This window comes from Manduca sexta, chromosome 4, assembly GCF_014839805.1.
Source record: "Manduca sexta isolate Smith_Timp_Sample1 chromosome 4, JHU_Msex_v1.0, whole genome shotgun sequence".
Classification (NCBI taxonomy): Eukaryota; Metazoa; Arthropoda; class Insecta; order Lepidoptera; family Sphingidae; genus Manduca; species Manduca sexta.
This window is the reverse complement of record NC_051118.1, coordinates 6,874,865-6,900,869: the sequence shown is the minus strand read 5'-3', so window position 1 is coordinate 6,900,869 and position 26,005 is coordinate 6,874,865. Positions and strand designations below refer to the sequence as shown.

General features: G+C 42.7%; 1 protein-coding gene across 2 annotated transcripts in view; it reads right to left on the bottom strand.

Annotated features, from left to right (window-relative positions):
- Positions 1 to 26,005, bottom strand: part of LOC115453267 (sister chromatid cohesion protein PDS5 homolog B) — a 59,770-nt gene that overhangs the window by 7,676 nt on the left and 26,089 nt on the right. For both annotated transcript variants that reach the window (XM_037441828.1, XM_037441825.1), the window contains exons 4-16: positions 23,244 to 23,434; positions 17,358 to 17,565; positions 16,026 to 17,072; positions 13,640 to 13,817; positions 13,213 to 13,401; positions 12,693 to 12,786; positions 9,362 to 9,545; positions 8,634 to 8,855; positions 3,490 to 3,627; positions 2,474 to 2,533; positions 2,127 to 2,286; positions 1,687 to 1,805; positions 769 to 912 (exon numbers count right to left, since the gene is read on the bottom strand). In XM_037441828.1, the coding sequence (XP_037297725.1) occupies positions 769 to 912; positions 1,687 to 1,805; positions 2,127 to 2,286; positions 2,474 to 2,533; positions 3,490 to 3,627; positions 8,634 to 8,855; positions 9,362 to 9,545; positions 12,693 to 12,786; positions 13,213 to 13,401; positions 13,640 to 13,817; positions 16,026 to 17,072; positions 17,358 to 17,565; positions 23,244 to 23,434 (2,934 nt within the window). The remainder of the gene's footprint in view (positions 1 to 768; positions 913 to 1,686; positions 1,806 to 2,126; positions 2,287 to 2,473; positions 2,534 to 3,489; positions 3,628 to 8,633; positions 8,856 to 9,361; positions 9,546 to 12,692; positions 12,787 to 13,212; positions 13,402 to 13,639; positions 13,818 to 16,025; positions 17,073 to 17,357; positions 17,566 to 23,243; positions 23,435 to 26,005) is intronic.

Below are 26,005 nucleotides of genomic sequence, written 5' to 3'. Positions count from 1 at the left end.
GCGATGCAAAACATGATAAAATACTCTAATCGAAAGTATTTAGTTTAATTGAAAGTTTTTACTACTTCGCTCTTTCTGGCGACCGCCGCGCTTCGGCACTGTAATCGGTCTAGCTCCTAAACTACTTCTCAGCCCATTATGAAACTTCGCAGGGATTATCTATACAATAGTAGCTATTTTTAGAAAAAAAAAAAAATTATAAATATGCCAACTTTGTGAAATTCAAGTTTGAAACTTTCAAACACATCTTTTTCAAAGAAAAAAAATCATTTTTCAATTTGCAAAAATACAATAAAAAAGCTCATTAAATGAAGTATTTATTTCATTGCTTTATTTATTTTATTGTAACATTTAAAAACTTGATAATTGGATTCGAAGTGGCGTATATAAGCCGGCCAGTCAAAACTTCAAAGGCCTTTTACTCGCTAACCAGGCTTTATACTTTAATAATATTTTGTATCTGGATCGAGGACATATACAGGAATAACATAATCAAATATTACGAAAATCTGAGACATCGAGTTTTTTTTCGTGCCCGCTTCACGTGGAATGCCCCTTATGGCGTAATAACGTTGGAAAAATAAGATTCAAATTTTTGTGCAAAATAAAGTCTATGAAACCAATCTGGATGTATATTTCTGCAAATAAAAAAAGAATTTCCAAGTGGATTAATAAATAACTGAGCTCTCCAGATAACAGATATAAAAAAAAACACCTCAAACTTCCTCCTTTCTTTAAGTCGGTTAAAATTGATTGTACAATACGTACATAGTTGACAGCGTCGTCTGTTTCATTTAAGGCGTCCTTGTGCAGCTTCATGCGTTCCACGAGGCTCTTGTAGAATCCGTAGCAGTAGAAGTCGTTGCGTGTGATCAGCGGCTCCAGGACGAACCATAGGCAGTTCTTCACCACCTGGGTAACAAACATACACTATATACAGGCGGTGGCCACACAAGTGTCATAACACATCTACATAAATAAAATTTGTTGACACATATACGTAAGGCCAATACTTGAGAACGGTTCGAACGGCTTGCTTGATTCCTTTTTATCTGTTTTTAATATCAGACCAAGTTGAAAAAGAATAATTTAAAAATAAATATGGAAAGGACTAGAAAAGTTGGCAATTTAGGTGATATTTTTTGATAAAATTATTTGTTTGTATACGCTAATATTCGATATCGCCTAACCGACGTCAATAAACACTCTGTGAGGGTTTAGTTAGTTCCAGATTGAATCATATAATTTAGTTTACACAAAATGCGGTCTGTGATTCCTAGCATCGTCTGCCGGGCCCTTAGTACTTTATAAAATTTAGCTTAGACTAGGACAGCTGTCATTCAAATCACATCTACAAAGTTCCGTATTTTTTGAGGGTACAATTTATGTGCAACTGCAGTAATAGAAAAATCCTTACCACTGATGTATAAGTTATCGATGTTATCGATTATGCGAACAAAATAATAAAAATATAGGAATAATTATGTATTTTAAATTAAAAATTAAACAGTAAAAACCTCGAATCACTAAAAATAAAATTATACAACATAATATAATTGATGAAATGTCAATATCTTTAAATTGAATTCATTGAATTAAATAATTTGCCAATCTTCTGGGTGGTCTCTGGCGGTGAACCCCAGGCTACCACACCCAGAGCAAGGAGTTAGAAGATGCTGGATTTACCTTCAACTGCGCCACATTGTCGTATGCCGTGAAGGCGGGGTCGTGCGTGAGGATCGGCACCGCGAACACCAGCATGTAGTCCGGCAGGATGTGCGGCAGCTGCGACACCGCGCGCTCCACTGCAACACCACCACTACTGTACATCCTCACTCTATGTAGTAAGGTTTCTATTCTATTCCACGTTATAAAATCTACGTGTGTGTAACTTTAATTAAATTAGGTGTGTGCGTGTGCGTGTGCGTATGCGTGTGCGTGTACGTGTGCGTGTGCGTGTACGTGTGCATGTGCGTGTATTTTAGTAGGTGTGTGAGTGCGTGCGTTCAAATATTTATTGCTTGAAAGTGTAACATGTTTGAATGTCAATTCTGTGTACGGAGAACTGCGATTCCATTACCAAGTTCTATACTAATAGTGTTATCGTATACCGATCGCCGTTGTACCTTTGGTGCCGACGGTGATGTTGCGCACGTACTCGCGGCGCCGCACGACGTCTGCGAGCATGTACTGTCGCACGAGGGCGCGGATGCGGCGCTCCGGCTCGCGGCCCGCCAGCGCGTACATGCCCATGAAGTCCAGGGGCAGGCATTTATTGGGGATGCCCTGTGGAACACGAAAAAATTAGTACACTTCAGCATCTGATGACGCTAGAACCATATTTTTTTCAAATATGAACCATCATTTAAAAAGTTTCGTTTGAATTAAATCACACCGGGTCACGTCTGCTGTACATAGACCCCAGTTTTATTATAGGAACTAAAACTTTTAGAAAACAGGTCCGCTAACTTACCTTCGAAAGTCCTTTGTGTAGTTTCGCCGCGAAAGCTTCTCTCACTTGCGGCACATCGTCCTGTAGCACAAATAAATTGGTGAAATTAAAATGAATATGAAGAACATCGAAAACTACAAATATTTTTGTTTATTTTGGCAGTTATACCTCATTATTAGCTTTTGCTTGTGGCTCGAGACCAATTCCAAAATAAAGGTCCAACTTTTCCGTAAAAAGTGGTCTGTATTTATTCAAATGGAATGGCAGTTTCTGGGTTTACCTTTTACAAACAATTTCAATTTACACTTAATTTCGCATGTATTATAGGGATTGCCCTATAATACATAATCGATATCGATAGATAATCGTATCTAAAGCTAGCACGTACAACACATACGCACGGTGCGTGTGTGTTGTGTATGTGAATAAACTAAAAATCGTGATGGCAATGCAATGTTCACGAGTCAACAGTCAAAAAATAGAGTATGATGTTTTTTTGCATTTACATATTCAATAATTATAATAATATGAATCATTTTGCAACATACTGTATAATTGTATTCGTGTTAACGTGCCAGCTTTAGTCAATTTAATTGACTTATATAGATAATTTCATCCACGAAGATGCGCCCCGCTCCTTTCCCTAATCCCTTAGTGTGCGTGAACAGCATGAGTGCACACGCACACTATGATGCACAGCGTTGAGACTGAGGCTTGGTTCAGTCCCCTTACCCCGCCGCGACAACCCACATCACCCCAGCTCAAAACATGATAGCCCCGTCTTCGTAGATGAAATGTGCTATTCATAATCTTTAATATCTCATCCTCTCCCAGTGACCGTACTGAAGCGAAGTTCATAACCCGTTAATGTATTCCCCTCAAGTCGCTTAATTATCAAGGGTTGCGAGCGAATAAAGCGCTCACCCAAAAGTCCAGTGTGTTTGTACGAGTCTATAAGCCGGCCCTTGCCAGTCTAACAATCGTAGCTTCATGTTACAAAATGAGGTATAGTAAGGTGAAGTAATGATATGACTCACGATCATGAGATGCGAGAGGTTGTAGAACTGCTCTGCGGTGAACTGGTCGCCGACGCCCTTCTGTTCGCAGATCTTGAGCATGGCGGCGCCCGCCGCGAGCCGTAAGTGCGCCATCTCCGCTTTCGACAGACGGTTTTGCTGGTAATCGAAAAAGACGATATTAACCTTCGCGTGATACGGAGTCAAAAATGAGATGTTTGTGAATTTAACTTTATTTCATTAAAAGTAAGATATAAATCGTGATTTTTTGTACATGCACTTCAGCCCCTCCAGCTTGCAGCGCGTCTAGGTGTAGGCTGTGTGTGTGTGTGTGCGTGTGTGCGTGTACCTGCAGCAGGTCGCCCTTGTGCACGATGAAGGCGTTGAGCATGCGGAAGGTCTTCTGCGCGGAGAGCTCGTCGCGCTTGAGGCCGAGCAGCCAGCGCGCCATGCACTTCAGCCCCTCCAGCTTGCAGCGCGTCAAGGTGTAGGCTGTGTGTGTGTGTGTGTGTGTGTACCTGCAGCAGGTCGCCCTTGTGCACGATGAAGGCGTTGAGCATGCGGAAGGTCTTCTGCGCGGAGAGCTCGTCGCGCTTGAGGCCGAGCAGCCAGCGCGCCATGCACTTCAGCCCCTCCAGCTTGCAGCGCGTCAAGGTGTAGGCTGTGTGTGTGTGTGTGTGTGTGTGTGTGTGTGTACCTGCAGCAGGTCGCCCTTGTGCACGATGAAGGCGTTGAGCATGCGGAAGGTCTTCTGCGCGGAGAGCTCGTCGCGCTTGAGGCCGAGCAGCCAGCGCGTCATGCACTTCAGCCCCTCCAGCTTGCAGCGCGTCAAGGTGTAGGCTGTGTGTGTGTGTGTGTGTGTGTGTGTGTGTGTGTGTACCTGCAGCAGGTCGCCCTTGTGCACGATGAAGGCGTTGAGCATGCGGAAGGTCTTCTGCGCGGAGAGCTCGTCGCGCTTGAGGCCGAGCAGCCAGCGCGCCATGCACTTCAGCCCCTCCAGCTTGCAGCGCGTCAAGGTGTAGGCTGTGTGTGTGTGTGTGTGTGTGTGTGTGTGTGTGTGTACCTGCAGCAGGTCGCCCTTGTGCACGATGAAGGCGTTGAGCATGCGGAAGGTCTTCTGCGCGGAGAGCTCGTCGCGCTTGAGGCCGAGCAGCCAGCGCGCCATGCACTTCAGCCCCTCCAGCTTGCAGCGCGTCAAGGTGTAGGCTGTGTGTGTGTGTGTGTGTGTGTGTGTGTGTGTACCTGCAGCAGGTCGCCCTTGTGCACGATGAAGGCGTTGAGCATGCGGAAGGTCTTCTGCGCGGAGAGCTCGTCGCGCTTGAGGCCGAGCAGCCAGCGCGCCATGCACTTCAGCCCCTCCAGCTTGCAGCGCGTCAAGGTGTAGGCTGTGTGTGTGTGTGTGTGTGTGTGTACCTGCAGCAGGTCGCCCTTGTGCACGATGAAGGCGTTGAGCATGCGGAAGGTCTTCTGCGCGGAGAGCTCGTCGCGCTTGAGGCCGAGCAGCCAGCGCGCCATGCACTTCAGCCCCTCCAGCTTGCAGCGCGTCAAGGTGTAGGCTGTGTGTGTGTGTGTGTGTGTGTGTGTGTGTGTGTGTGTGTGTGTGTGTACCTGCAGCAGGTCGCCCTTGTGCACGATGAAGGCGTTGAGCATGCGGAAGGTCTTCTGCGCGGAGAGCTCGTCGCGCTTGAGGCCGAGCAGCCAGCGCGCCATGCACTTCAGCCCCTCCAGCTTGCAGCGCGTCAAGGTGTAGGCTGTGTGTGTGTGTGTGTGTGTGTGTGTGTGTGTGTGTGTGTGTGTGTGTACCTGCAGCAGGTCGCCCTTGTGCACGATGAAGGCGTTGAGCATGCGGAAGGTCTTCTGCGCGGAGAGCTCGTCGCGCTTGAGGCCGAGCAGCCAGCGCGCCATGCACTTCAGCCCCTCCAGCTTGCAGCGCGTCAAGGTGTAGGCTGTGTGTGTGTGTATGTGTGTGTGTGTACCTGCAGCAGGTCGCCCTTGTGCACGATGAAGGCGTTGAGCATGCGGAAGGTCTTCTGCGCGGAGAGCTCGTCGCGCTTGAGGCCGAGCAGCCAGCGCGCCATGCACTTCAGCCCCTCCAGCTTGCAGCGCGTCAAGGTGTAGGCTGTGTGTGTGTGTATGTGTGTGTGTGTACCTGCAGCAGGTCGCCCTTGTGCACGATGAAGGCGTTGAGCATGCGGAAGGTCTTCTGCGCGGAGAGCTCGTCGCGCTTGAGGCCGAGCAGCCAGCGCGCCATGCACTTCAGCCCCTCCAGCTTGCAGCGCGTCAAGGTGTAGGCTGTGTGTGTGTGTATGTGTGTGTGTGTACCTGCAGCAGGTCGCCCTTGTGCACGATGAAGGCGTTGAGCATGCGGAAGGTCTTCTGCGCGGAGAGCTCGTCGCGCTTGAGGCCGAGCAGCCAGCGCGCCATGCACTTCAGCCCCTCCAGCTTGCAGCGCGTCAAGGTGTAGGCTGTGTGTGTGTGTGTATGTGTGTGTGTGTACCTGCAGCAGGTCGCCCTTGTGCACGATGAAGGCGTTGAGCATGCGGAAGGTCTTCTGCGCGGAGAGCTCGTCGCGCTTGAGGCCGAGCAGCCAGCGCGCCATGCACTTCAGCCCCTCCAGCTTGCAGCGCGTCAAGGTGTAGGCTGTGTGTGTGTGTATGTGTGTGTGTGTACCTGCAGCAGGTCGCCCTTGTGCACGATGAAGGCGTTGAGCATGCGGAAGGTCTTCTGCGCGGAGAGCTCGTCGCGCTTGAGGCCGAGCAGCCAGCGCGCCATGCACTTCAGCCCCTCCAGCTTGCAGCGCGTCAAGGTGTAGGCTGTGTGTGTGTGTGTGTGTGTGTGTGTGTGTACCTGCAGCAGGTCGCCCTTGTGCACGATGAAGGCGTTGAGCATGCGGAAGGTCTTCTGCGCGGAGAGCTCGTCGCGCTTGAGGCCGAGCAGCCAGCGCGTCATGCACTTCAGCCCCTCCAGCTTGCAGCGCGTCAAGGTGTAGGCTGTGTGTGTGTGTGTGTGTGTGTGTGTGTGTGTGTGTGTACCTGCAGCAGGTCGCCCTTGTGCACGATGAAGGCGTTGAGCATGCGGAAGGTCTTCTGCGCGGAGAGCTCGTCGCGCTTGAGGCCGAGCAGCCAGCGCGCCATGCACTTCAGCCCCTCCAGCTTGCAGCGCGTCAAGGTGTAGGCTGTGTGTGTGTGTGTGTGTGTGTGTGTGTGTGTACCTGCAGCAGGTCGCCCTTGTGCACGATGAAGGCGTTGAGCATGCGGAAGGTCTTCTGCGCGGAGAGCTCGTCGCGCTTGAGGCCGAGCAGCCAGCGCGCCATGCACTTCAGCCCCTCCAGCTTGCAGCGCGTCAAGGTGTAGGCTGTGTGTGTGTGTGTGTGTGTGTGTGTGTGTGTACCTGCAGCAGGTCGCCCTTGTGCACGATGAAGGCGTTGAGCATGCGGAAGGTCTTCTGCGCGGAGAGCTCGTCGCGCTTGAGGCCGAGCAGCCAGCGCGCCATGCACTTCAGCCCCTCCAGCTTGCAGCGCGTCAAGGTGTAGGCTGTGTGTGTGTGTGTGTGTGTGTGTACCTGCAGCAGGTCGCCCTTGTGCACGATGAAGGCGTTGAGCATGCGGAAGGTCTTCTGCGCGGAGAGCTCGTCGCGCTTGAGGCCGAGCAGCCAGCGCGCCATGCACTTCAGCCCCTCCAGCTTGCAGCGCGTCAAGGTGTAGGCTGTGTGTGTGTGTGTGTGTGTGTGTGTGTGTGTGTGTGTGTGTGTGTGTGTACCTGCAGCAGGTCGCCCTTGTGCACGATGAAGGCGTTGAGCATGCGGAAGGTCTTCTGCGCGGAGAGCTCGTCGCGCTTGAGGCCGAGCAGCCAGCGCGCCATGCACTTCAGCCCCTCCAGCTTGCAGCGCGTCAAGGTGTAGGCTGTGTGTGTGTGTGTGTGTGTGTGTGTGTGTGTGTGTGTGTGTGTGTGTACCTGCAGCAGGTCGCCCTTGTGCACGATGAAGGCGTTGAGCATGCGGAAGGTCTTCTGCGCGGAGAGCTCGTCGCGCTTGAGGCCGAGCAGCCAGCGCGCCATGCACTTCAGCCCCTCCAGCTTGCAGCGCGTCAAGGTGTAGGCTGTGTGTGTGTGTATGTGTGTGTGTGTACCTGCAGCAGGTCGCCCTTGTGCACGATGAAGGCGTTGAGCATGCGGAAGGTCTTCTGCGCGGAGAGCTCGTCGCGCTTGAGGCCGAGCAGCCAGCGCGCCATGCACTTCAGCCCCTCCAGCTTGCAGCGCGTCAAGGTGTAGGCTGTGTGTGTGTGTATGTGTGTGTGTGTACCTGCAGCAGGTCGCCCTTGTGCACGATGAAGGCGTTGAGCATGCGGAAGGTCTTCTGCGCGGAGAGCTCGTCGCGCTTGAGGCCGAGCAGCCAGCGCGCCATGCACTTCAGCCCCTCCAGCTTGCAGCGCGTCAAGGTGTAGGCTGTGTGTGTGTGTATGTGTGTGTGTGTACCTGCAGCAGGTCGCCCTTGTGCACGATGAAGGCGTTGAGCATGCGGAAGGTCTTCTGCGCGGAGAGCTCGTCGCGCTTGAGGCCGAGCAGCCAGCGCGCCATGCACTTCAGCCCTCCAGCTTGCAGCGCGTCAAGGTGTAGGCTGTGTGTGTGTGTGTATGTGTGTGTGTGTACCTGCAGCAGGTCGCCCTTGTGCACGATGAAGGCGTTGAGCATGCGGAAGGTCTTCTGCGCGGAGAGCTCGTCGCGCTTGAGGCCGAGCAGCCAGCGCGCCATGCACTTCAGCCCCTCCAGCTTGCAGCGCGTCAAGGTGTAGGCTGTGTGTGTGTGTATGTGTGTGTGTGTACCTGCAGCAGGTCGCCCTTGTGCACGATGAAGGCGTTGAGCATGCGGAAGGTCTTCTGCGCGGAGAGCTCGTCGCGCTTGAGGCCGAGCAGCCAGCGCGCCATGCACTTCAGCCCCTCCAGCTTGCAGCGCGTCAAGGTGTAGGCTGTGTGTGTGTGTATGTGTGTGTGTGTACCTGCAGCAGGTCGCCCTTGTGCACGATGAAGGCGTTGAGCATGCGGAAGGTCTTCTGCGCGGAGAGCTCGTCGCGCTTGAGGCCGAGCAGCCAGCGCGCCATGCACTTCAGCCCCTCCAGCTTGCAGCGCGTCAAGGTGTAGGCTGTGTGTGTGTGTATGTGTGTGTGTGTACCTGCAGCAGGTCGCCCTTGTGCACGATGAAGGCGTTGAGCATGCGGAAGGTCTTCTGCGCGGAGAGCTCGTCGCGCTTGAGGCCGAGCAGCCAGCGCGCCATGCACTTCAGCCCCTCCAGCTTGCAGCGCGTCTCCTCGGGCAGCTCCGCCTCGGCGCACCACGCGCCCGCCGGCGCCGAGCACGCGCTGCCGCCCTCGCGCACCAGCAGCTCCTTCACTATCTGCACCACAACGACACTTACTTATACAGGGACAGTGCTTATGTACCCATAACCATTAGTAAATACGAGCATTCTTAAATAATATAATTAAGATATTTTTTCGACGCTTGAAAGGCAATAATATCTAAGCGCCAATCAGTAAATTTTTGAGTAGAGTGCTTTAAATATTCGATTTTAATATGAAAATTCATAACAATTAAACTCTTTATTTTATAAAGATATAGTCTCATGTTATTAAAATTGTCCTAGACCTACAAAACCTAGATCAAATGACGCAGAAAAAAATGGCGATTCAATATATTTAAACAATTCATTTTCAGTATATTTGTCGCATAGATATGATTGCCTTTCAAGCGTCGTTTTTATTTCGATGTTTTGTCCACCCTGTCTGACTACATAAAATATTTAAGAGCGACTGCACAACGCAGAATCAGAGACTTTCCCGCCCTCACACCCACCACTGCAACTCCTGTAAGCCAGGATCAGCAGTGGCGCTGGTGACTTACCTTCCTAGAGACGATATTCTTGATGTGAACGGGGAAGTTGTCGGGCAGGTTGTGCGCGATGTGCCCGAGCGTGACGATGGCGGTGCGGTAGTGCTCCGAGTGCGGGCTCAGCGTCGCCTTCAGCGTCTCCAGGATGTCCGTGAATATTTGCGTGCGCTGCTCCGGCACGTTCACGAATAGGCACCTAGTCACAACGGGGTAGGGTTCAGTTTACATCATAAATTAGCCAGTTATGTGAAATTTAAGTCTAAGAATTTAGACGACGGAAATGTAACTCTCAAGCCGAAATGGCATTTAATAATATAATAACACTAGCTTTTGCCCGCGGCTCCGCCCGCGTTATAAAGTTTTTCGGGCTAAAGTTTTCCGTTATAAAAGTCACGCTATATATTTTCCCGGGAGCCTATGTTCTTTCCAGGGTCTCAAACTGTCTCCATGCCAAATTTTATCCTAATACGTTGGGTAGTTTTTGAATTTAACACGTTCGGGCAGACCGATGCAGCGGGGGACTTTGTTTTATGATATATTTTTGTAGAACTTTTAAGAGGAACAATCCCGTCATACATTATTGTTGCATAACTTTAACCGTTTACGCAGCGCACGCAACAGAAGCTCTCAAAACTAATAAATTGTCCCCGTTTTTGCATCATGTTTCATTACTGCTCCGCTCCTATTGGTCATAGCGTGACGATATATAACCTATAGCACTCCAGGAATTAAAGGGCTATCCAACACAAAAATATTTTTTCAGTTCGAACCGGTAGTTCCTGAGATTAGCGATTACTGCTCCGCTCCTATTGGGCATAGCGTGATGATATATATAGCCTATAGCATTCCAGGAACAAAGGGCTATCCAACACAAAAAGAATTATTCAGTTCAAACTCCTAGTTTCTGAGATTAGCCATTACTGCTCCGCTCCTATTGGTCATAGCGTGATGATATATAACTTAGAGCACTCTACAAACAAAGGGCTATTCAACACAAAAAGATTTTTTCAGTTCGAATCGGTAGTTCCTGAGATTAGCCATTACTGCTCCGCTCCTATTAGGTATAGCGTGATGATATATAGCCTATAGCACTCTACGAACAAAGGGCTATCCAACGCAAAAATAATTTTTCAGTTTGGACCGGTAGTTCCTGAGATTAGCCATTACTGCTCCGCTCCTATTGGGTATAGCGTGATGATATATAGCCTATAGCACTCCACGAACAAAGGGCTATCCAACGCAAAAAGATTTTTTTCAGTTCGGACCGGTAGTTCCTGAGATTAGGCATTACTGCTCCGCTCCTATTGGGTATAGCGTGATGATATATAGCCTATAGCACTCCACGAACATAGGGCTATCCAACGCAAAAAGAATTTTTCAGTTTGGACCGGTAGTTCCTGAGATTAGCGCGTTCAAACAAACAAACAAACAAACAAACTCTTCAGCTTTATATAATAGTATAGATACACATACACTCATATACACTCACATACACTCATATACACTCACATACACTCACATACACTCACATACACACACACTCTCTCAAACTCTCGAGTGAGTGCAGTTTAATTCACTGTGTTATCTATACTATTATATAAAGCTGAAGAGTTTGTTTGTTTGTTTATTTGTTTGAACGCGCTAATCTCAGGAACTACTGTATCAAACTGAAAAAATCTTTTTGTATTGGATAGACCTTTATTCGTGGAGTGCTATAGGCTATATATATCACGCTATACCCAATAGGAGCGGAGCAGTAATGGCTAATCTCAGGAACTACCGGTTCGAATTAAAAAAAAACTTTTTGTGTTGGATAGCCTTTTGTTCCTAGAGTGCTATAGGCTATATATCATCACGCTATGACCAATAGGAGCGGAGCAGTAATGATAAATCTCAGGAACTACCGGTTCGATTTGAAAAATTCTTTTTGTGTTGGAAAGCCTTTTGTTTCTGGAGTGCTATAGGCTATATATCATCACGCTATTATCAAAAGGAGCGGAGCAGTAATGGCTAATCTCAGGAACTATCGGTTCGAACTAAAAATTTTATTTGTGTTGGATAGCCCTTTGTTCGTGGAGTGCTATAAGCTATATATCATCACGCTATGACCAATAGGACCGAAGCAATAAAGAAACATGTTGCAAAAACGGGGAAATTTTTGTTGTTTGAGAGCTTCCGTGCGTGCGCTGCATAAACGGTTAAAGTTATGCAACAATGATGTATGACGGGATTGTTCCTCTTAAAAAGTTCTACAAAAATATATTATTAAACAAAGTCCCCCGCTGCATCTGTCTACCTGAATGTGTTAAACTCAAAAACTACCCAACGTATTAAGATGAAATTTGGTATGGAGACAGTTTGAGACCCTGGGAAGAACATAGGCTCTCGGGAAAATATATAGCGAGACTTTTATAACGGAAAACTTTATAACGCGGGCGGAGCCGCGAGCAAAAGCTAGTTAGGTAATAAAATAAATATTATTCTAGTCTAATGCAAATCACCACGAGAAAACAAAATGAACAATCCAATTTGAAAATTTAAGTAACGATTCCAAACTATCGTAAATGATCAGTATGCTTATGTAAAAAAATGTTTTTATTTATTTTTTCCGAATATATACACTGTCCTAGAAATATTGAAACGTATTTATATATATTTTTTTGTTTTTAATATAAAAAAACGCGATCGAAAATCCGTGAAATAGGTTTATTTTAAGTATTCATTTTAAAAGCCTAACATTCATATCACCTATATATTTAATTACACAATCAATGTGCAACACAATGTCATTGAAAGAAATAGCGGAAAGAACATACGACAGCGAGACTAAACAGCTGAATAATTAAATTAACAGTAAACGATATGCATCAATATTTTAATATGCATCAACTACACTTGCATATTATATTTATAAATAAGTATTTCCTGAATATTTTTAACTACGGTACATTAAAAATTAAATAGCCACTGCCAACGACCCGTGAAAGGATTAATAAGATATTTAAATGAGAATAATAACCTGAGAATAAAACATTTTAACGCGTAAAAGCGAAAAAAAATAGCAACATTACGCCACGAAAAAATTCTGTTTTTGTTCTTTGCACATCTATAACTTTGTGGTCACCAGGGGAGGATCCAAGACGCCTTTCTACCAGGAAAATGTGTTCTTGACTTTTTAGTCGATATACACACGATAGTTTTCTCATTATGCATATCAACTAACCCCCCCCCCCCCCCACACACACACACACACCTGGGCCATCGGCTGGCGACGCTCTTGCTTTCAAGCGACATCGCTTTGTGACCCTAAAGTGAGGTACCGATTGATTAACGCGACACTCACCTGACGGCGTTCTTGGCCTGTTTAGGCGTGCCCACTTCAGCGTACGCCTTGCACAGTGTGATCAATCGCGGGAACAGCGCCGGACACGCCTCACCTGCAACAATGAAAACACATTGCCTTGCATTGCCATTGGAAAATTTCAGAATGGTTAGACGAGAGGGCCGCTTGATGGTAAACGATGACGGTTACCCATAAGATAGAGCACTGCCATACTATTTACTTTACAGACTAGCATAATATTTTTATGTACCCTAAAGAAAGTTCTATTTGCTGTTTGATTAAGGAAATAAGAAATCGCAGTATGTAGATAAACTAACATACGATATACATACTATTTGGGTGTACATAGTATGTATATCGTATGTCAGCTTTTTAATTTTTTTAACATTTTTTTAACGTGAATGTATCTGGCTCGAAGGACCAAAAACACATTTACAACTTATACTCAAAATATATGGTTGGAGGGCCCAAAAAGGCACGTGGTTCGAAGGACCAAAACAAAGTAATACAGTATACTGACTGAGCGGCCTGTATTTGCCGAGGAAGGTGAGCGCGGCGAGGATGTGCGGCGCGACGGTCTCGTCGTCCAGCTCCAGCAGCGACGTGAGCCGGTTGAGCACGTCCTCGTGCAGGAAGTGCGCCGGGAACACGAACGACAGCATCACCAGCAGCTTCAGGCCGCGCTCCGCAGCCTTCTTCAGCTCTATGCCTGAAGGTGAACAACACTTTAGTCGGAATGTTAATAATGTTAGTAATCAACTCACATTATCACTCATATTACAAAAACAATTTGGTCAAATAAAATATACCTGTCAACTTAACCACGAAAACGATAAAAGAAAAGAAAAGAAATGAAAAGAAAAGAAAAGAAGAGAAAAGAAAAGAAATAAAAAAAGAAAAGAAAAGAAAAGAAAAAAAGAAAAGTAAAGAAAATTTACGTCACTCACCGCATTCATCGGCTATGGTGGGATCCGTGCCCTTGACAGCGCCCTCGACGTACCCGACGAGTATGAGCAGCGACTCGTGATCGATCATCACCGAACTGACGCGCTCGAGCAGCATCTTCACAGTGTTGTAGTACAGATTCGTCATCACCGGCTGGCCGAGTTTCTTGAGGACGCTCGACTGTTTGGAAGAATATAGACACAAATATAAAACACAAACACATCGTATATTTTAATAAAAATGCCATTACAAATGGAATGCAATCGGAAAACTGGAAATCGTCCTAAATAGCACGATAAACTACACATGCTACTGTTTTGTTCGTACTAGTTTAAATATACGTTAACTCTCACATAAGCCATCACATAACTCTTCCTTTATATGATTTTTTAGGGTGTCTATACTTTTTGAATATTAATAGCTTTGTTAAGTCCCGTATTTTTATAGGATACTAGCTTTTGCTCGCGGCTTCGCCCGCGTGAAGGAGTTTTCCGGGGTAAAAGTCCCACTATATATTTTCCCGGGATAGTAGCCTATAACCTTCCCCCCTGGGAAGGTTATAGGCTACTATCCAAAGCAAAATTTGGTATGGAGATAGTATAAGACCCTTCTTTGCTTTCTTATACCACGTCTTATATCACGTCCCGTTCCCGTGGGAACTGGATAAAAAGTATTCTATGTCCGTCTCCTGGTTCTAAGCTACCTCTCCGCCAATTTTCAGCCCAATTGGTTCATCCGTTCTTGAGTTATAAATAGTGTAACTAACACCACTTTCTTTTACTTATATATTTCAGAAAACTAGTAAATATACATCTTTATAGCATAAGTCGGCAAACGAGTCACGTGATATTTAGTGATCAGAGCCCATTAACACCCACAATACGAGAGGAATCTCAAACGTATTGTCAACCTTAAATGAAAGAAATACTGAGCAAGGAAGTGAGATGTGTGTTTGTGTCTACTGATATCTCAGTAGCCATACATAACTCCACAGGAAGCTAATATTTCAGATCTTTTTTAAACTGGCACAGCAGTGTCGTCACTACACGTGAGAGTATGGATTGGGTCCTGATAGTGTTGACTGACGAACGATGTTTATACCTCGGCAGTCAACATAATTATGTCGGCCTGTCCGAAGACCTTTATACACATGATCCTGGTACGCGACACATTTACGTGGGCCACTATGACTGTCACAAGTTTCCTATAATCAGCCGGTTAACTTAGCTGTTTCGTTTTGTACCATCAGTAAAATTAATAGAGGTGGAATCATCCTCGCTCCTCCCGGTGCCCATTTCTAAGGCTTCCAAAGCCTCTCAAATCTCGCTCTCTTGAGTAAGTTCATGATGGAAGTAACTAACAATCAGGTTACACACCCATTTTACAGATTCTGTGATAATAAAATGAAGTACTCGGCAATTTTAAACGAACTTTGGAAATAACAACAACACATATTGTAGTCATGATTATAATGAATTATCAAAATTTTGAAATTTCGAACGATAATAACATTTAAAATTCAAAAAACTTTAGTTATGTGACTATTTGTACTTCCAAAAAATACCAAATTTGTAAATTTAGTTAAATTATTTGTTATCCATTTACATAATGCATTTATAATTTATTTAAGTAATGTAATTTTGAATATAAAGAAAACGTCCAAGTTCTTGTTCAAAATATAGGAAAACTTTATAAAATCACAAACACGACTAGATAATAAAAATCTTTGCAACCAGCTGTTTGAAAGTAACAATAAACTATATATTTATTTATCATTCATATCGTTGTCCATAATATTACTAAAACATATTCGGTTCTGGTTAAATGTCTAGTCACGTCACGAAGCCACAATATATCATTATAATTTGTTATTTTAAAACTTTCCCAAACTCGATTTACATTAATACTTTAACTTTGTTACTTTTATGAATAAATCATAATCACTGATGTTAAACGGACTAATTTATAGACTTAAAGAAACCTGACTGCAGGCTAATGCACTGAGTAATGTAAATGAGTAAATATAATTAAAAAAGAAATTAATTATTCATCTAAATGAGATTGAATATTATGAACTTCATTTTTACATTGGTTCTTATTCAACTTAAGTATGGTATTAACGCAACACAAGACTAAAGACATCGATGTCTCAGTAAACGCTAATAATGAAATTTAATAAGACTACCAAAACAAACTTCAAGCTACCAAATAAATTGTAAACAAGAGTGCATTCAGCATTAACTGTTAGTTAATTCGCGGGTAACATTTATTTGATAATGTGACACAGGCCCTCAGAACAGATCAGATCTTGAATGAAAATATTGTTGGTGATAACTAAGCAGAAATATAATAAATACATGATTATGAGAAATAATTTCAACAACTCACCGTTGTGCGAACACAGACTTCACAGCTGACGTTCGGGTTCAATATAGTCTCCATTCCTTGCAACAGCTCCGGCGCTTGCTTCATGTGCAGCGAGAACTTGTTCAAAAACTCCTGCGCCTTCACAGACTCTGGCAGAAACTTCGAACTGATGTGAAGCACTTTTGCTATCAACTCTTTCTGAACGGCGGGGGTAGCTGGCTTCCTGTGAAGTTCTATCCATTCCGCCACCGTGCGTCGGACAGCTAGCTGGTGTTTCTGAAGTTCTATGAACGCTTTCGTAGCATTATCATCGACATTTGACATCAAATAGTATAGTTTTTTCATTCGCGCCGGAGCTGGCAATGTGTACGGTACTAGTGACGTGTTCAGAAGTCTTTCGACTAGTAAACGGTCTTCTAAAGCCGTCATGTAATATCCGTGAAGGATTTTGTCTTTGATCCATTGCACCGCTTTCTCTGTAGCCGGTGGCACTGTTTCTTCTGTGAGGAATTTCTTGTAGATCATAGCGAGTCCGGACATGGCTTCTTTCCTTATTTTAAATTTCTTATCCAGTGTCCTCTCTCTTACAAAATGTAGTAAATCTTCGGACTCAGCTACAGCTTGGAAGTCTCTTTGCGCTGTAGCTATTATGGCCATAACGACTTCATACCTAACTTGTTCGTGTGCGTCGTGCTGACGTAGTTTTAATGTTTCTGTTATATCTTTCCTCAGACCTGGGTGGTGGACAAGGAAGTGCATGCAATATTGCACGCATTTGATACGAATTGGCACTGATATATCATTAAATCGGCCAAGGAAGGCTCGCCATAAAGCCGGGTACTGTTTGGCCAGTTCTGAGCCCGGCTCAGAGAACATTCGAGCTAGGAGCGCCACGCCGCTCAATCGCTCTTGGAATTGGGCCGACTTTAGCTTACACTCTAGCTGTGGCAGTACCGACAATAGCACTGACGGGCAACATTGGTATAGCTCATAAATTAGTTCGTATACTTTTGAAAATATAAGTAAAGTCTTCTCTTCTTTGCCAAGGATCAGGACGTGGTTGAAAAACTGCAAATATAATTGAATTATAGTCATCAAGTAAACATTTTTGAAATTTCGAGACGTACATTAATTACAAATCTAGATACTACTATAAGTAACGCAGATAGCCCGGTTTGCCTTATAGATTCATAAATGCAAACCCACTTGAACATCTTGCTGATTTCCCAAAACTTCTAACCAACTTTAAAGCCTTTAACTAGGAGCAATAGTTTAGAATCTACGTCAAAATAACCTTTTTCTCACTATCCTGGCCAAACATTCACTCACATCTGTCATTTGCTCATTACTCACCGCCTGTATGTACGGTTCCAGCGTCTCATTGGTCTTCACTATCAGCTCCTTGGCAAGAGCGTACGCGTGTTTGTGATCACGCTTATTGGGCTCCACCAGGTTCATGAGTATCACGTTCAGCAACTCGTTGGATACCACGTCCGACTCCGTGATCAGTGGGCAGAGGACGTCCAGCATGAACGATTTCACTTTTGTCGAATGTTCTGTGCTGTTGAATGAAAGGGAATGTTTAAATATTTATTGATCATAGCACACAGCTTCATTGGGCAGCTGCAGTTAAATGCACGGTAGTCTTAGAAAAATGGCAAATAAGGATTTTTGTATGCCTTTATTGCCACTGAATGTTAATTGCAGGGTAAAGCAAGGAAAATATTCCAGCACAAAGCTTTTTTAGATATTGCACACTGAATCCCCCATATTTAATCCAATATTTAAGGAAGGAGGAAACGTTTTGTACATTGAACAGTAAGGTAGAAGTAAAAGCATTCACTTTTTACACACTTATACTTATCATGTAATTATGTAGACAAAGCAAGTCAACTATCACAAAAAGTTGTCTTTGATCAATTGCCCTTTCTGCTTTTTAAATACATGAAACAATGAAACTGGACATAAAAATATTGACTCATTCAATTGTTACATTACTAAGAACACAAAAGTCCCTAGCAGCAAATTTTAACATTATATTATCAAGTCGCTAGTTGCATTCGGAATGAAAAAGCAAGTTTTAATTGAATAAGCCGGGTGAGTTTCTTGTCCTCGGCACGTTGTAATCGAACGTGCATCCCTCCCGGTGACCACCCCCATTTTCCCGGGAGACGGGGGATAGGTGGGGGCGACCGTGGGATTCTGATCATCTGTTTAGCTTAGGGTTTAGTTAGTTCAAACTGCGATTTGCTATGGATAATAAAATCTATGTTTAGTAGCCTTCATTATGTTGTAATTATACTAACTAGCGGCCGTCCAGTGGTCTAACACATCGGGGACAAACTCTAACCCTGAATTTGGGTGATTTTCAATTCTTCTTGGTTGGTAATCTACTTCTAACATAGAGGTAAACCTAAAGAATTCAAGTACCATTAAAATAAAAAAATACTTTCAGTCACACATATTTCGTGACAATATTTACGTTCACGGTTAAAGTGATAATTAACAATGAATGCGAATCCATTTATTTATTTAATAATGTATCCAACTGTGGAATGAGTTTTTTGATAAACGTTCCCAAGAAAAAGGCATATGGTACCGCACGATTCAACCTGAGCCGTTACAATCTCCAAGGATTACTGATTGTGCTTTGAGCAGACAAGAGCTAGTGGCAGTAATGAGGCTCCGCTCTGGGCATATTCCGACAAATATGTTTAAGCATCTTATGCAGGCGTCAAACTCCCCAAACTGCTCTGACTGTGGAGTAAGAGATGACTTAATTCATGTTTTGTCGGAGTGTGTGCGGAGTGGGCCTCATACTTTGAGCTTTAATGTGGGCAGCATAAATAGCTTTTTGTCCATTCCAGTATCGGAAGAGGCTAAGGGTTTATTAAAAAAATATTTTGATTTTATAAAAAAATAGTAGGCATGGATAAAAGTGGACGTACGGAGCGACATAGTCGTGAAATAACGACCAAGCTCCTTAAATAAAGATTAACAAAAAAAAAATGAATGCGAAGCCGCTGCATTGTAAACTAAAATCTTTTCACTGACATACACGTGCCCGATAATTAGGGCAGCAGGAAATGATTTCTCGACTTAAGGTATTCGTGTTTAACCAACTCATGTTACATGGCTTAAATTTTTTAGTATAAATGCGAAAGTTCGAGCATATATTCGGATTTTTGTTAGAAGTAAAGGATGACCTTTGAACGAATGTGAATAAACTTTGATTCAAATAAAAACACCATATTCTCGATTAACATTAAGGCTATTGAACCCGTAGAATATATAGCGATGCTTTTATCCCGAGAGAAGTCTTTCACACGAACGGAGCTGAGTGCGGCAAACAGTTTGTTTGTTTTTCATACGTGTGTACGTAACACACGGCAAAGTGACCCCACCAGAATGTCGACTGACGAGTGATGATTACCTCAGCAGTCGCGACAATTATGCCGGCCTGTTAGAACCGGATATACACAGGCTGATCCCGGAAAGCAACGCTCTTACGTGGGCCACTACGGTGGGTTATAACCTTGTGTACGGTGGTCGCTATCTGGACGGATATAAAATATATCCTACCACCAGCAATCAAAATAACAACGGATCATATTTTAACAAGAAAAATCCCATATTCAGCTCGTCAAACTTTTCTTAAATCTGATTTTTAATCTAGTAAAATATAAATCCAATCGGAACAATATCTTCGGCATTTTGACAGATTTCCTATAGAAAATGTGTCAAACTTGGAAAGTCATTTATCCGATAAAAGATCTGACTAATGAAAAATCCTCGGTGGCTTGTATAAAATGGGTATCATAATACCCAGTTTAGGTGACGTCGCCAACCCGGGTGACCCCGGGAGACGCCCGAGGGGATAATATTATCAAAGAGTCACCTCCTGATTATTGCGAAATGAATTCAATTATTCAATGGTAGACATTTTTAGGACCTTATTATTTGATTTTAAGGATTTTAAGGATTTTGATTGCTTGAGCAGCTATCTTTTTGTAGGGCTGACTAGATTTTTAAACGGTCTCGACAAAGTGACCCTATCCTATAGTAAGCGGAGCTGGATCCACATAGAATGTCGACTGACAAGAGATAACCTCACCAGACGACACAATTAGCCTAATGTTTCTAATATCTATGTAATCCTACAGGAACAAACACAGATCAGTCACTAATTCTTAAAAAGCCAGCCATACTTAACCTACCGACTAATTTAACAAGGAACATCTTATAACACCGCAATCCAAACTTGGCGTATTTGTCACATTGCGGCTTTTAGACAAAGCAATATCGACTTTGTCTTACTTGTGTTCAAAGTTGATGTTGGATTACACAAATAGCGCAAATATGCGCTGAAATACACCAAATTGGTACCATGAGGTTAAACACTGACATATACAACATTGCATTGCTGTTTGTCTTGTTTTAGGTTCGATACATCACGCAGTCTTGCCACGAACAGGCCATGTCAAAAGTGATGTCGCAATGAATTGTGATGTCTTACGAAATTATATAATGCACATGGATACAGTCAAAGGGCATGATGTAACGTTTAGTTGTTTAGTAGAAGAATTGTTGATGCGCTGTTTGCATAATATGTAGGAAATTTCGCTGGCTATTACAAAGTTCTATGATTTCTTATGTTTACGCGAATGTTAGACATTGAAATAAAAACTAAAAACTATTTAACGGATTTTATCGCGGTTTTAATATTTTACTTTTCTCCCGACGTTTCGAAGACTTTGCAGCCTTCATGGTCACGGGGGGGACTGAGGTGTTGTTCATCCGTAAAGTCAAAGTTACAATATCTACCTACATTTTTCAAATATACAACTTTTTTAAATTTAATTAAATTTTAGCTGTTGACGCTCCGATCTAAGCAGAATGAGCTCACAGTGTCTTAAGGTCTGGCAGCCGGTCTTCTATGTTATATTTCAGGTGTAAATTGAATAATATATTAAATGATTCGGTCTCTTATCCCCTCGGGCCATTGTAATTGCTGGTATTTTTTTTGAATTTTCCACCTTGCTGTCTTTTAAGGCTGATTTTAGCCAAATTGAGCCCATGAAGGACTGTGTTTTTTTAATGAATATGTAAGTTGCGAGTCTGGAGTATTTTTTGACCTACCTTAGAACCAGCAAAGTCACCTGTTTAGATTTTTAATTCAAAGTAGAAAATTAAAGTCATAATTCATAGAACATAAGTTTTTCACATCAGACCAACATTTTCATTAAAGATACGAAGCTGATTGTTTTTAGCAAAAAAGTACAACTAATGAAAATTTTGTTTCAACAAAAAAATTACGATGAAGTCTTCTACTTTTTAAAAAATAAACATGTAATTGTTCAAATCGAAAATTCTCAAAAATTCCGAAAAATATTCATAACTCAAAAACTATGATAAATCGCAGAACATACATGGGGGTGATTCGGATACCCCAAGGGGTGCTCTATCTCTGGACCTCCGCTTGACACTATTTTTTGGGACACCTGCATATACATTTGGTTTATGTATACGCACAGTGTTTGATTAATAAAAATACGCCTACATTACACCAGCTATATTTTTTTACCACTCCAACTACTATTTATTTTTCAAAGAGTTTTTCAATAAAATCCCCGTTTTCCAACCAATCATTGCAATGCAAATGTTTAAAATCATCGACAAACTGTAACTAACGGCTCTCGTGTGTCAATCCTGAATCGGGTCAACGGGAATTATGCAAAATCAGGGCCGCAGCGCTGTTGTAGACTTTTATCCGTCCAATGTGGGACATTTTCAAATACGTTCTTTGATGCCTGTTACTTCATTATTTTTAGTATGGCTAGAGAATTTTGTAATGATGTTTTTAGTCACACTTTCTGCCTCGATGGAGATATGAGACATATTGACGTCTCGGGTTCGACCCTCGGGCCGAATAGTTGTTTTTCTTCTCAGTATCATTCCTTACTCTGGAATTTGTGCCCGGTATGACAAAGCTCGCTTTCTATCACATCAAGGGACGAAATACTCATAGCGAAAAGTGGACTAGTTGCGCCTCTGCCCATCCCTTCAAGGATGAAAGGCGTGAGTGTGTAACAGTCACAATTCACACCAGCGCAATATAAATACGTTCTTTTACCGAGAACTTTTATATTTAGATCTAAGCTACCTTCTTTCTTTATTGAATTTTGTTGCGAATAAAATATTATGTACTTAGACTTTACAAAGGAAAATAAATTCTATGAAGCAAGTTATTAAATCTATTTTCAGCGCGCTCTTCTAATGTAAAGATTTAAGACAGAGTGGAGTATTTTTCTATTGAATAATACACTTCAGCTGCTGGAGATACGAATTTAAGATTATATTATTGAGGGTGATCACTTTACACAATTGAGTATACAATCTTATTTTATTCTCATGCTCGCATGGTAAAGTAACTGCTTAAAACCATACCTTAATGTATATGACACATTATTCCACCTAGCAACGTTCGACAATCGCCAAAACTATACCAATTTTGTGTAAAAAAAATCCGAATACATTTTGACGGACTTTTAACCATGCATAGATTAGGTGCAATCCACTTCGATACAAAATAAATATAAATATATCTACTATCCACCTACCACACTTTACTTAACTTAGTACTGGTAGTTACCTTTCAAAGAACTAAATGATGCCAAGACTACGCTAACTTTTACTAGCATTCATCAAAATTTAAAGCATTTATGGCTATGAAGCGCAGTTGTAGCTATTATATTATTTAGGCACTCGACTTTGACAGCATTGCAAACTTAATACAGTTTGTGAGTCATTTATTGCGGCAGTTGGCAACATTGGATTTCGATTTAACATTAATGGTGGTAGGTCTCTCATATGTGAGATTCCGCCAAGGTAGGTATCAAGGTAACGTCTATATCTTCCGCCAAGCAGCAGAGTGTAGTCACCGTTGTGTTCCGGTTTGGAGGATATTGTAGCCAGTGTAACTACTGGACATAATAAGACTTAACATCTCATGTCTCAGGACGGCGAGCGCCGTGGAATACCAAACAATACTTTGTAATTCAAGGTCTTAGATAGTGTTTCTACTGTTTATGGGCGGTCGTATCGCTTACCATCAGGCGGACGGCGGGCTCGTCTCCTCATTCAAAGCAATAAAATAATAATAATAACATAGTAATTACGCCGTATTTATTGCTTTTATTGTTGTTGATATAAATGTGGTTCTAGTACTAGACAACTTACTTGACAATTTTGAACATGAGAGAGAACAGGGCGCAGAATATCTCCTGGCAGTCCTCTAACTCGAAGCACATGTTGAAGGACTTGACGTAGGCGAGATTCTCCAGTAGATAGAAATAGCGTTTGAAAGCCGGGTCTTTGGGATCCCGAAGACCTTGCAGCTGGTTGATAAGGAACAGGAATATTGTCTTCACCTGGTGGGCAAGAAAAAGAAAGACAATGGATTATATTGGCATTATTTATTAAATACATGTATTGAAGTAATTTCTAATGGATGGCAAGTATTGTTTTCGATAGACCATCTGTATTGGTACAAGTTCTACCGCCAAACAGCAGATTGCAAGTCCTGCTGGGTTCTATATCAAAAGAAATTGTAGGAAATGCAGTAGCTAGCAGTGGCGAAGCATCTATATACTCACTAAACCACTATCTACGTTTACTAACCACAATCATTTTTATTACAATGGAAAAAGACAAACGGGATGATCTTGATTCTATAAATATATTCTTTATTAACTTTTCTCTGACCTCATTGCAAGTTATTTTATAATGCAGTCGTCATGCAACTTATAGTTTATGTCATATCCTTATCACTGTCGCTCCGTTCAAATATAATATCATTCCGAGATACTCTACATGTAATATATCTGTCTGAGTGCATGAATAGGCACAGTGAATTGCATTTGAAGTTAGTACCGCTTCGTTGTAAATTGTTGGTAAGGTTGTGCATATTTATATGCTTTAGGGTTGATTTTTGAATCTCCTGATATGGCATCAAACAAGTTATTACGTGATTAACTTTTGAACAATCTATTTTCTATATAATTTGTAATTCTGAATTTCTTCATGTTGCACTTTATTCCACTAATAGCATGTCTGTTGACTAAAAATATAGTCCTTAGCATCCATGATGTGCCAGTAAGATGGCCTTTTAATTGACGAATTAAAGCGATATAAACATTGAAGTCTTTATAAAAAGAAAAGTCAATTTACTGTACCTACTCGGCTTACAGAAATCAGTAGACAGTTGCTCTGAAGTTAAAATCCAATTATGCAATGCTTCTAACGAGAGTCATATTAAATTCATACTACGAGACGGTAATTAAAATGTAACAAACAATAAAGATGAGATAAACACACCTCACGAACATTTAGTTAACACAATTCGTCACAGTCATAAAAGACCTTTACAACGCGCAGTACACGAGAGAACTCATATTATTCAAAGAATTGAAACACAATAGAAATGTAATTCGCTTTCCAATTCTCAACTCTATTGAAAATGAAATTTACAAGACTCCGTTGTGGCAGTACGGATTCAAATAACGCATTATGAGCTTTAATGCGTAATTAAATTTTGAACTTAACAGCGCCAGTAATAAAGATTTTTTTTAACAATCGAATGATAAGATCAAATCTCTCGGCTGATGATAATCATGACTACCATCAATAGTTACAATAGCAAACAATCATTACCTATTCAGCCTCAAATGCCCAATAATTTAGCGGAGCTTAGCACTTCAAACTGGAACTCAAAAGGGAGTCCACGCAAATGAGTGGCTGAAATATATGACTAGCTTTTGCCTGTGGCTCCGCACACGTGAAAAAGTTTTTCCCAGATAAAAGCAACCTCAAACACACAAGTAATGTAGCTTCCCATTAATGAAAAAAAGTTAAATGCGCTTAGTAGATTCTGAGATTAGTGCGGCCAATCATACAAAATCTTCAGCTTTATATATCAGTATAGATAATGTTATAACTCCAACTCAGGTACTATCGCAAACGAAAGACCTTGGTAGTACTTCTAATAAATTAAGCAACAAAAAAGAATAGACGAATAATTTGCAATTGAACACAATTATATACAAAACTATAATCATCTGCATAATCAACATCAATCATACGTCCATTACGATTATTTAAAATATTTTTCTGTACAAATTCGTGTGTTATTTCGACTCATTTTTATCGAACAGCCCCGCGGAAACCGTCAGCTGCGTCTATTGTGAATGGAGGCTCAAACAGGTATGGTACACTTTATCTTTGTTACGCAGTGAGGCCAGACGACTGCTTTGTAATATGAAACGAACAAGGAACTCATAAAAACAGGGGTTTCAAGAAATATCCTCTCAAAATATTAAAGTAGTGTACATTTACTGGTGGTAGGTCTCTCATATGAGACAGTCCGCCTGGGTAGGTACCACCAAAATGTCTATATCTGACGGCAAGCACCAGTGTGTAGTCACTGTTATGTTCCGGTTTGAAGGATATTGTAGCCAGTGTAACTACTGGACATAATAAGACTTAACATCTCATATTTCGGGATGGCGAGCGCAGTGGCCCAAGCAATAGATTCTAATTCAAGGTGTTGGTGTTTCTACTGTTAATGGGCGGTTGGATTGCTTACCATTAGACGACCGGCAAGCTCGTCTCGTCAACAATAAAAAAAGTAGGTGATCGAAAGAAGCTGTCCTATTTTACATTTAAAAATTCTTAATACAATAAATACCGTATGTTTCGATCTGAACCGAGATAATTTCAAACACCCAAATTTCCTCCCGTGGCGTTTAATATCTCAAATTTGGAGGGATTACCAGCCATCTGGCATCACTGTTGTTGCGTCACTTGTGGTTTGCCGATTTAGCTCGCGGTTTACCTGCTTGACACTACTCGGTGATAAATAAAATTATCCGGTCTTCGCCCAGGATTACGTTAGGTGGCTGTCTGCTAAAATGTTTACCAGATGGCTTATAATTAAATTCTTA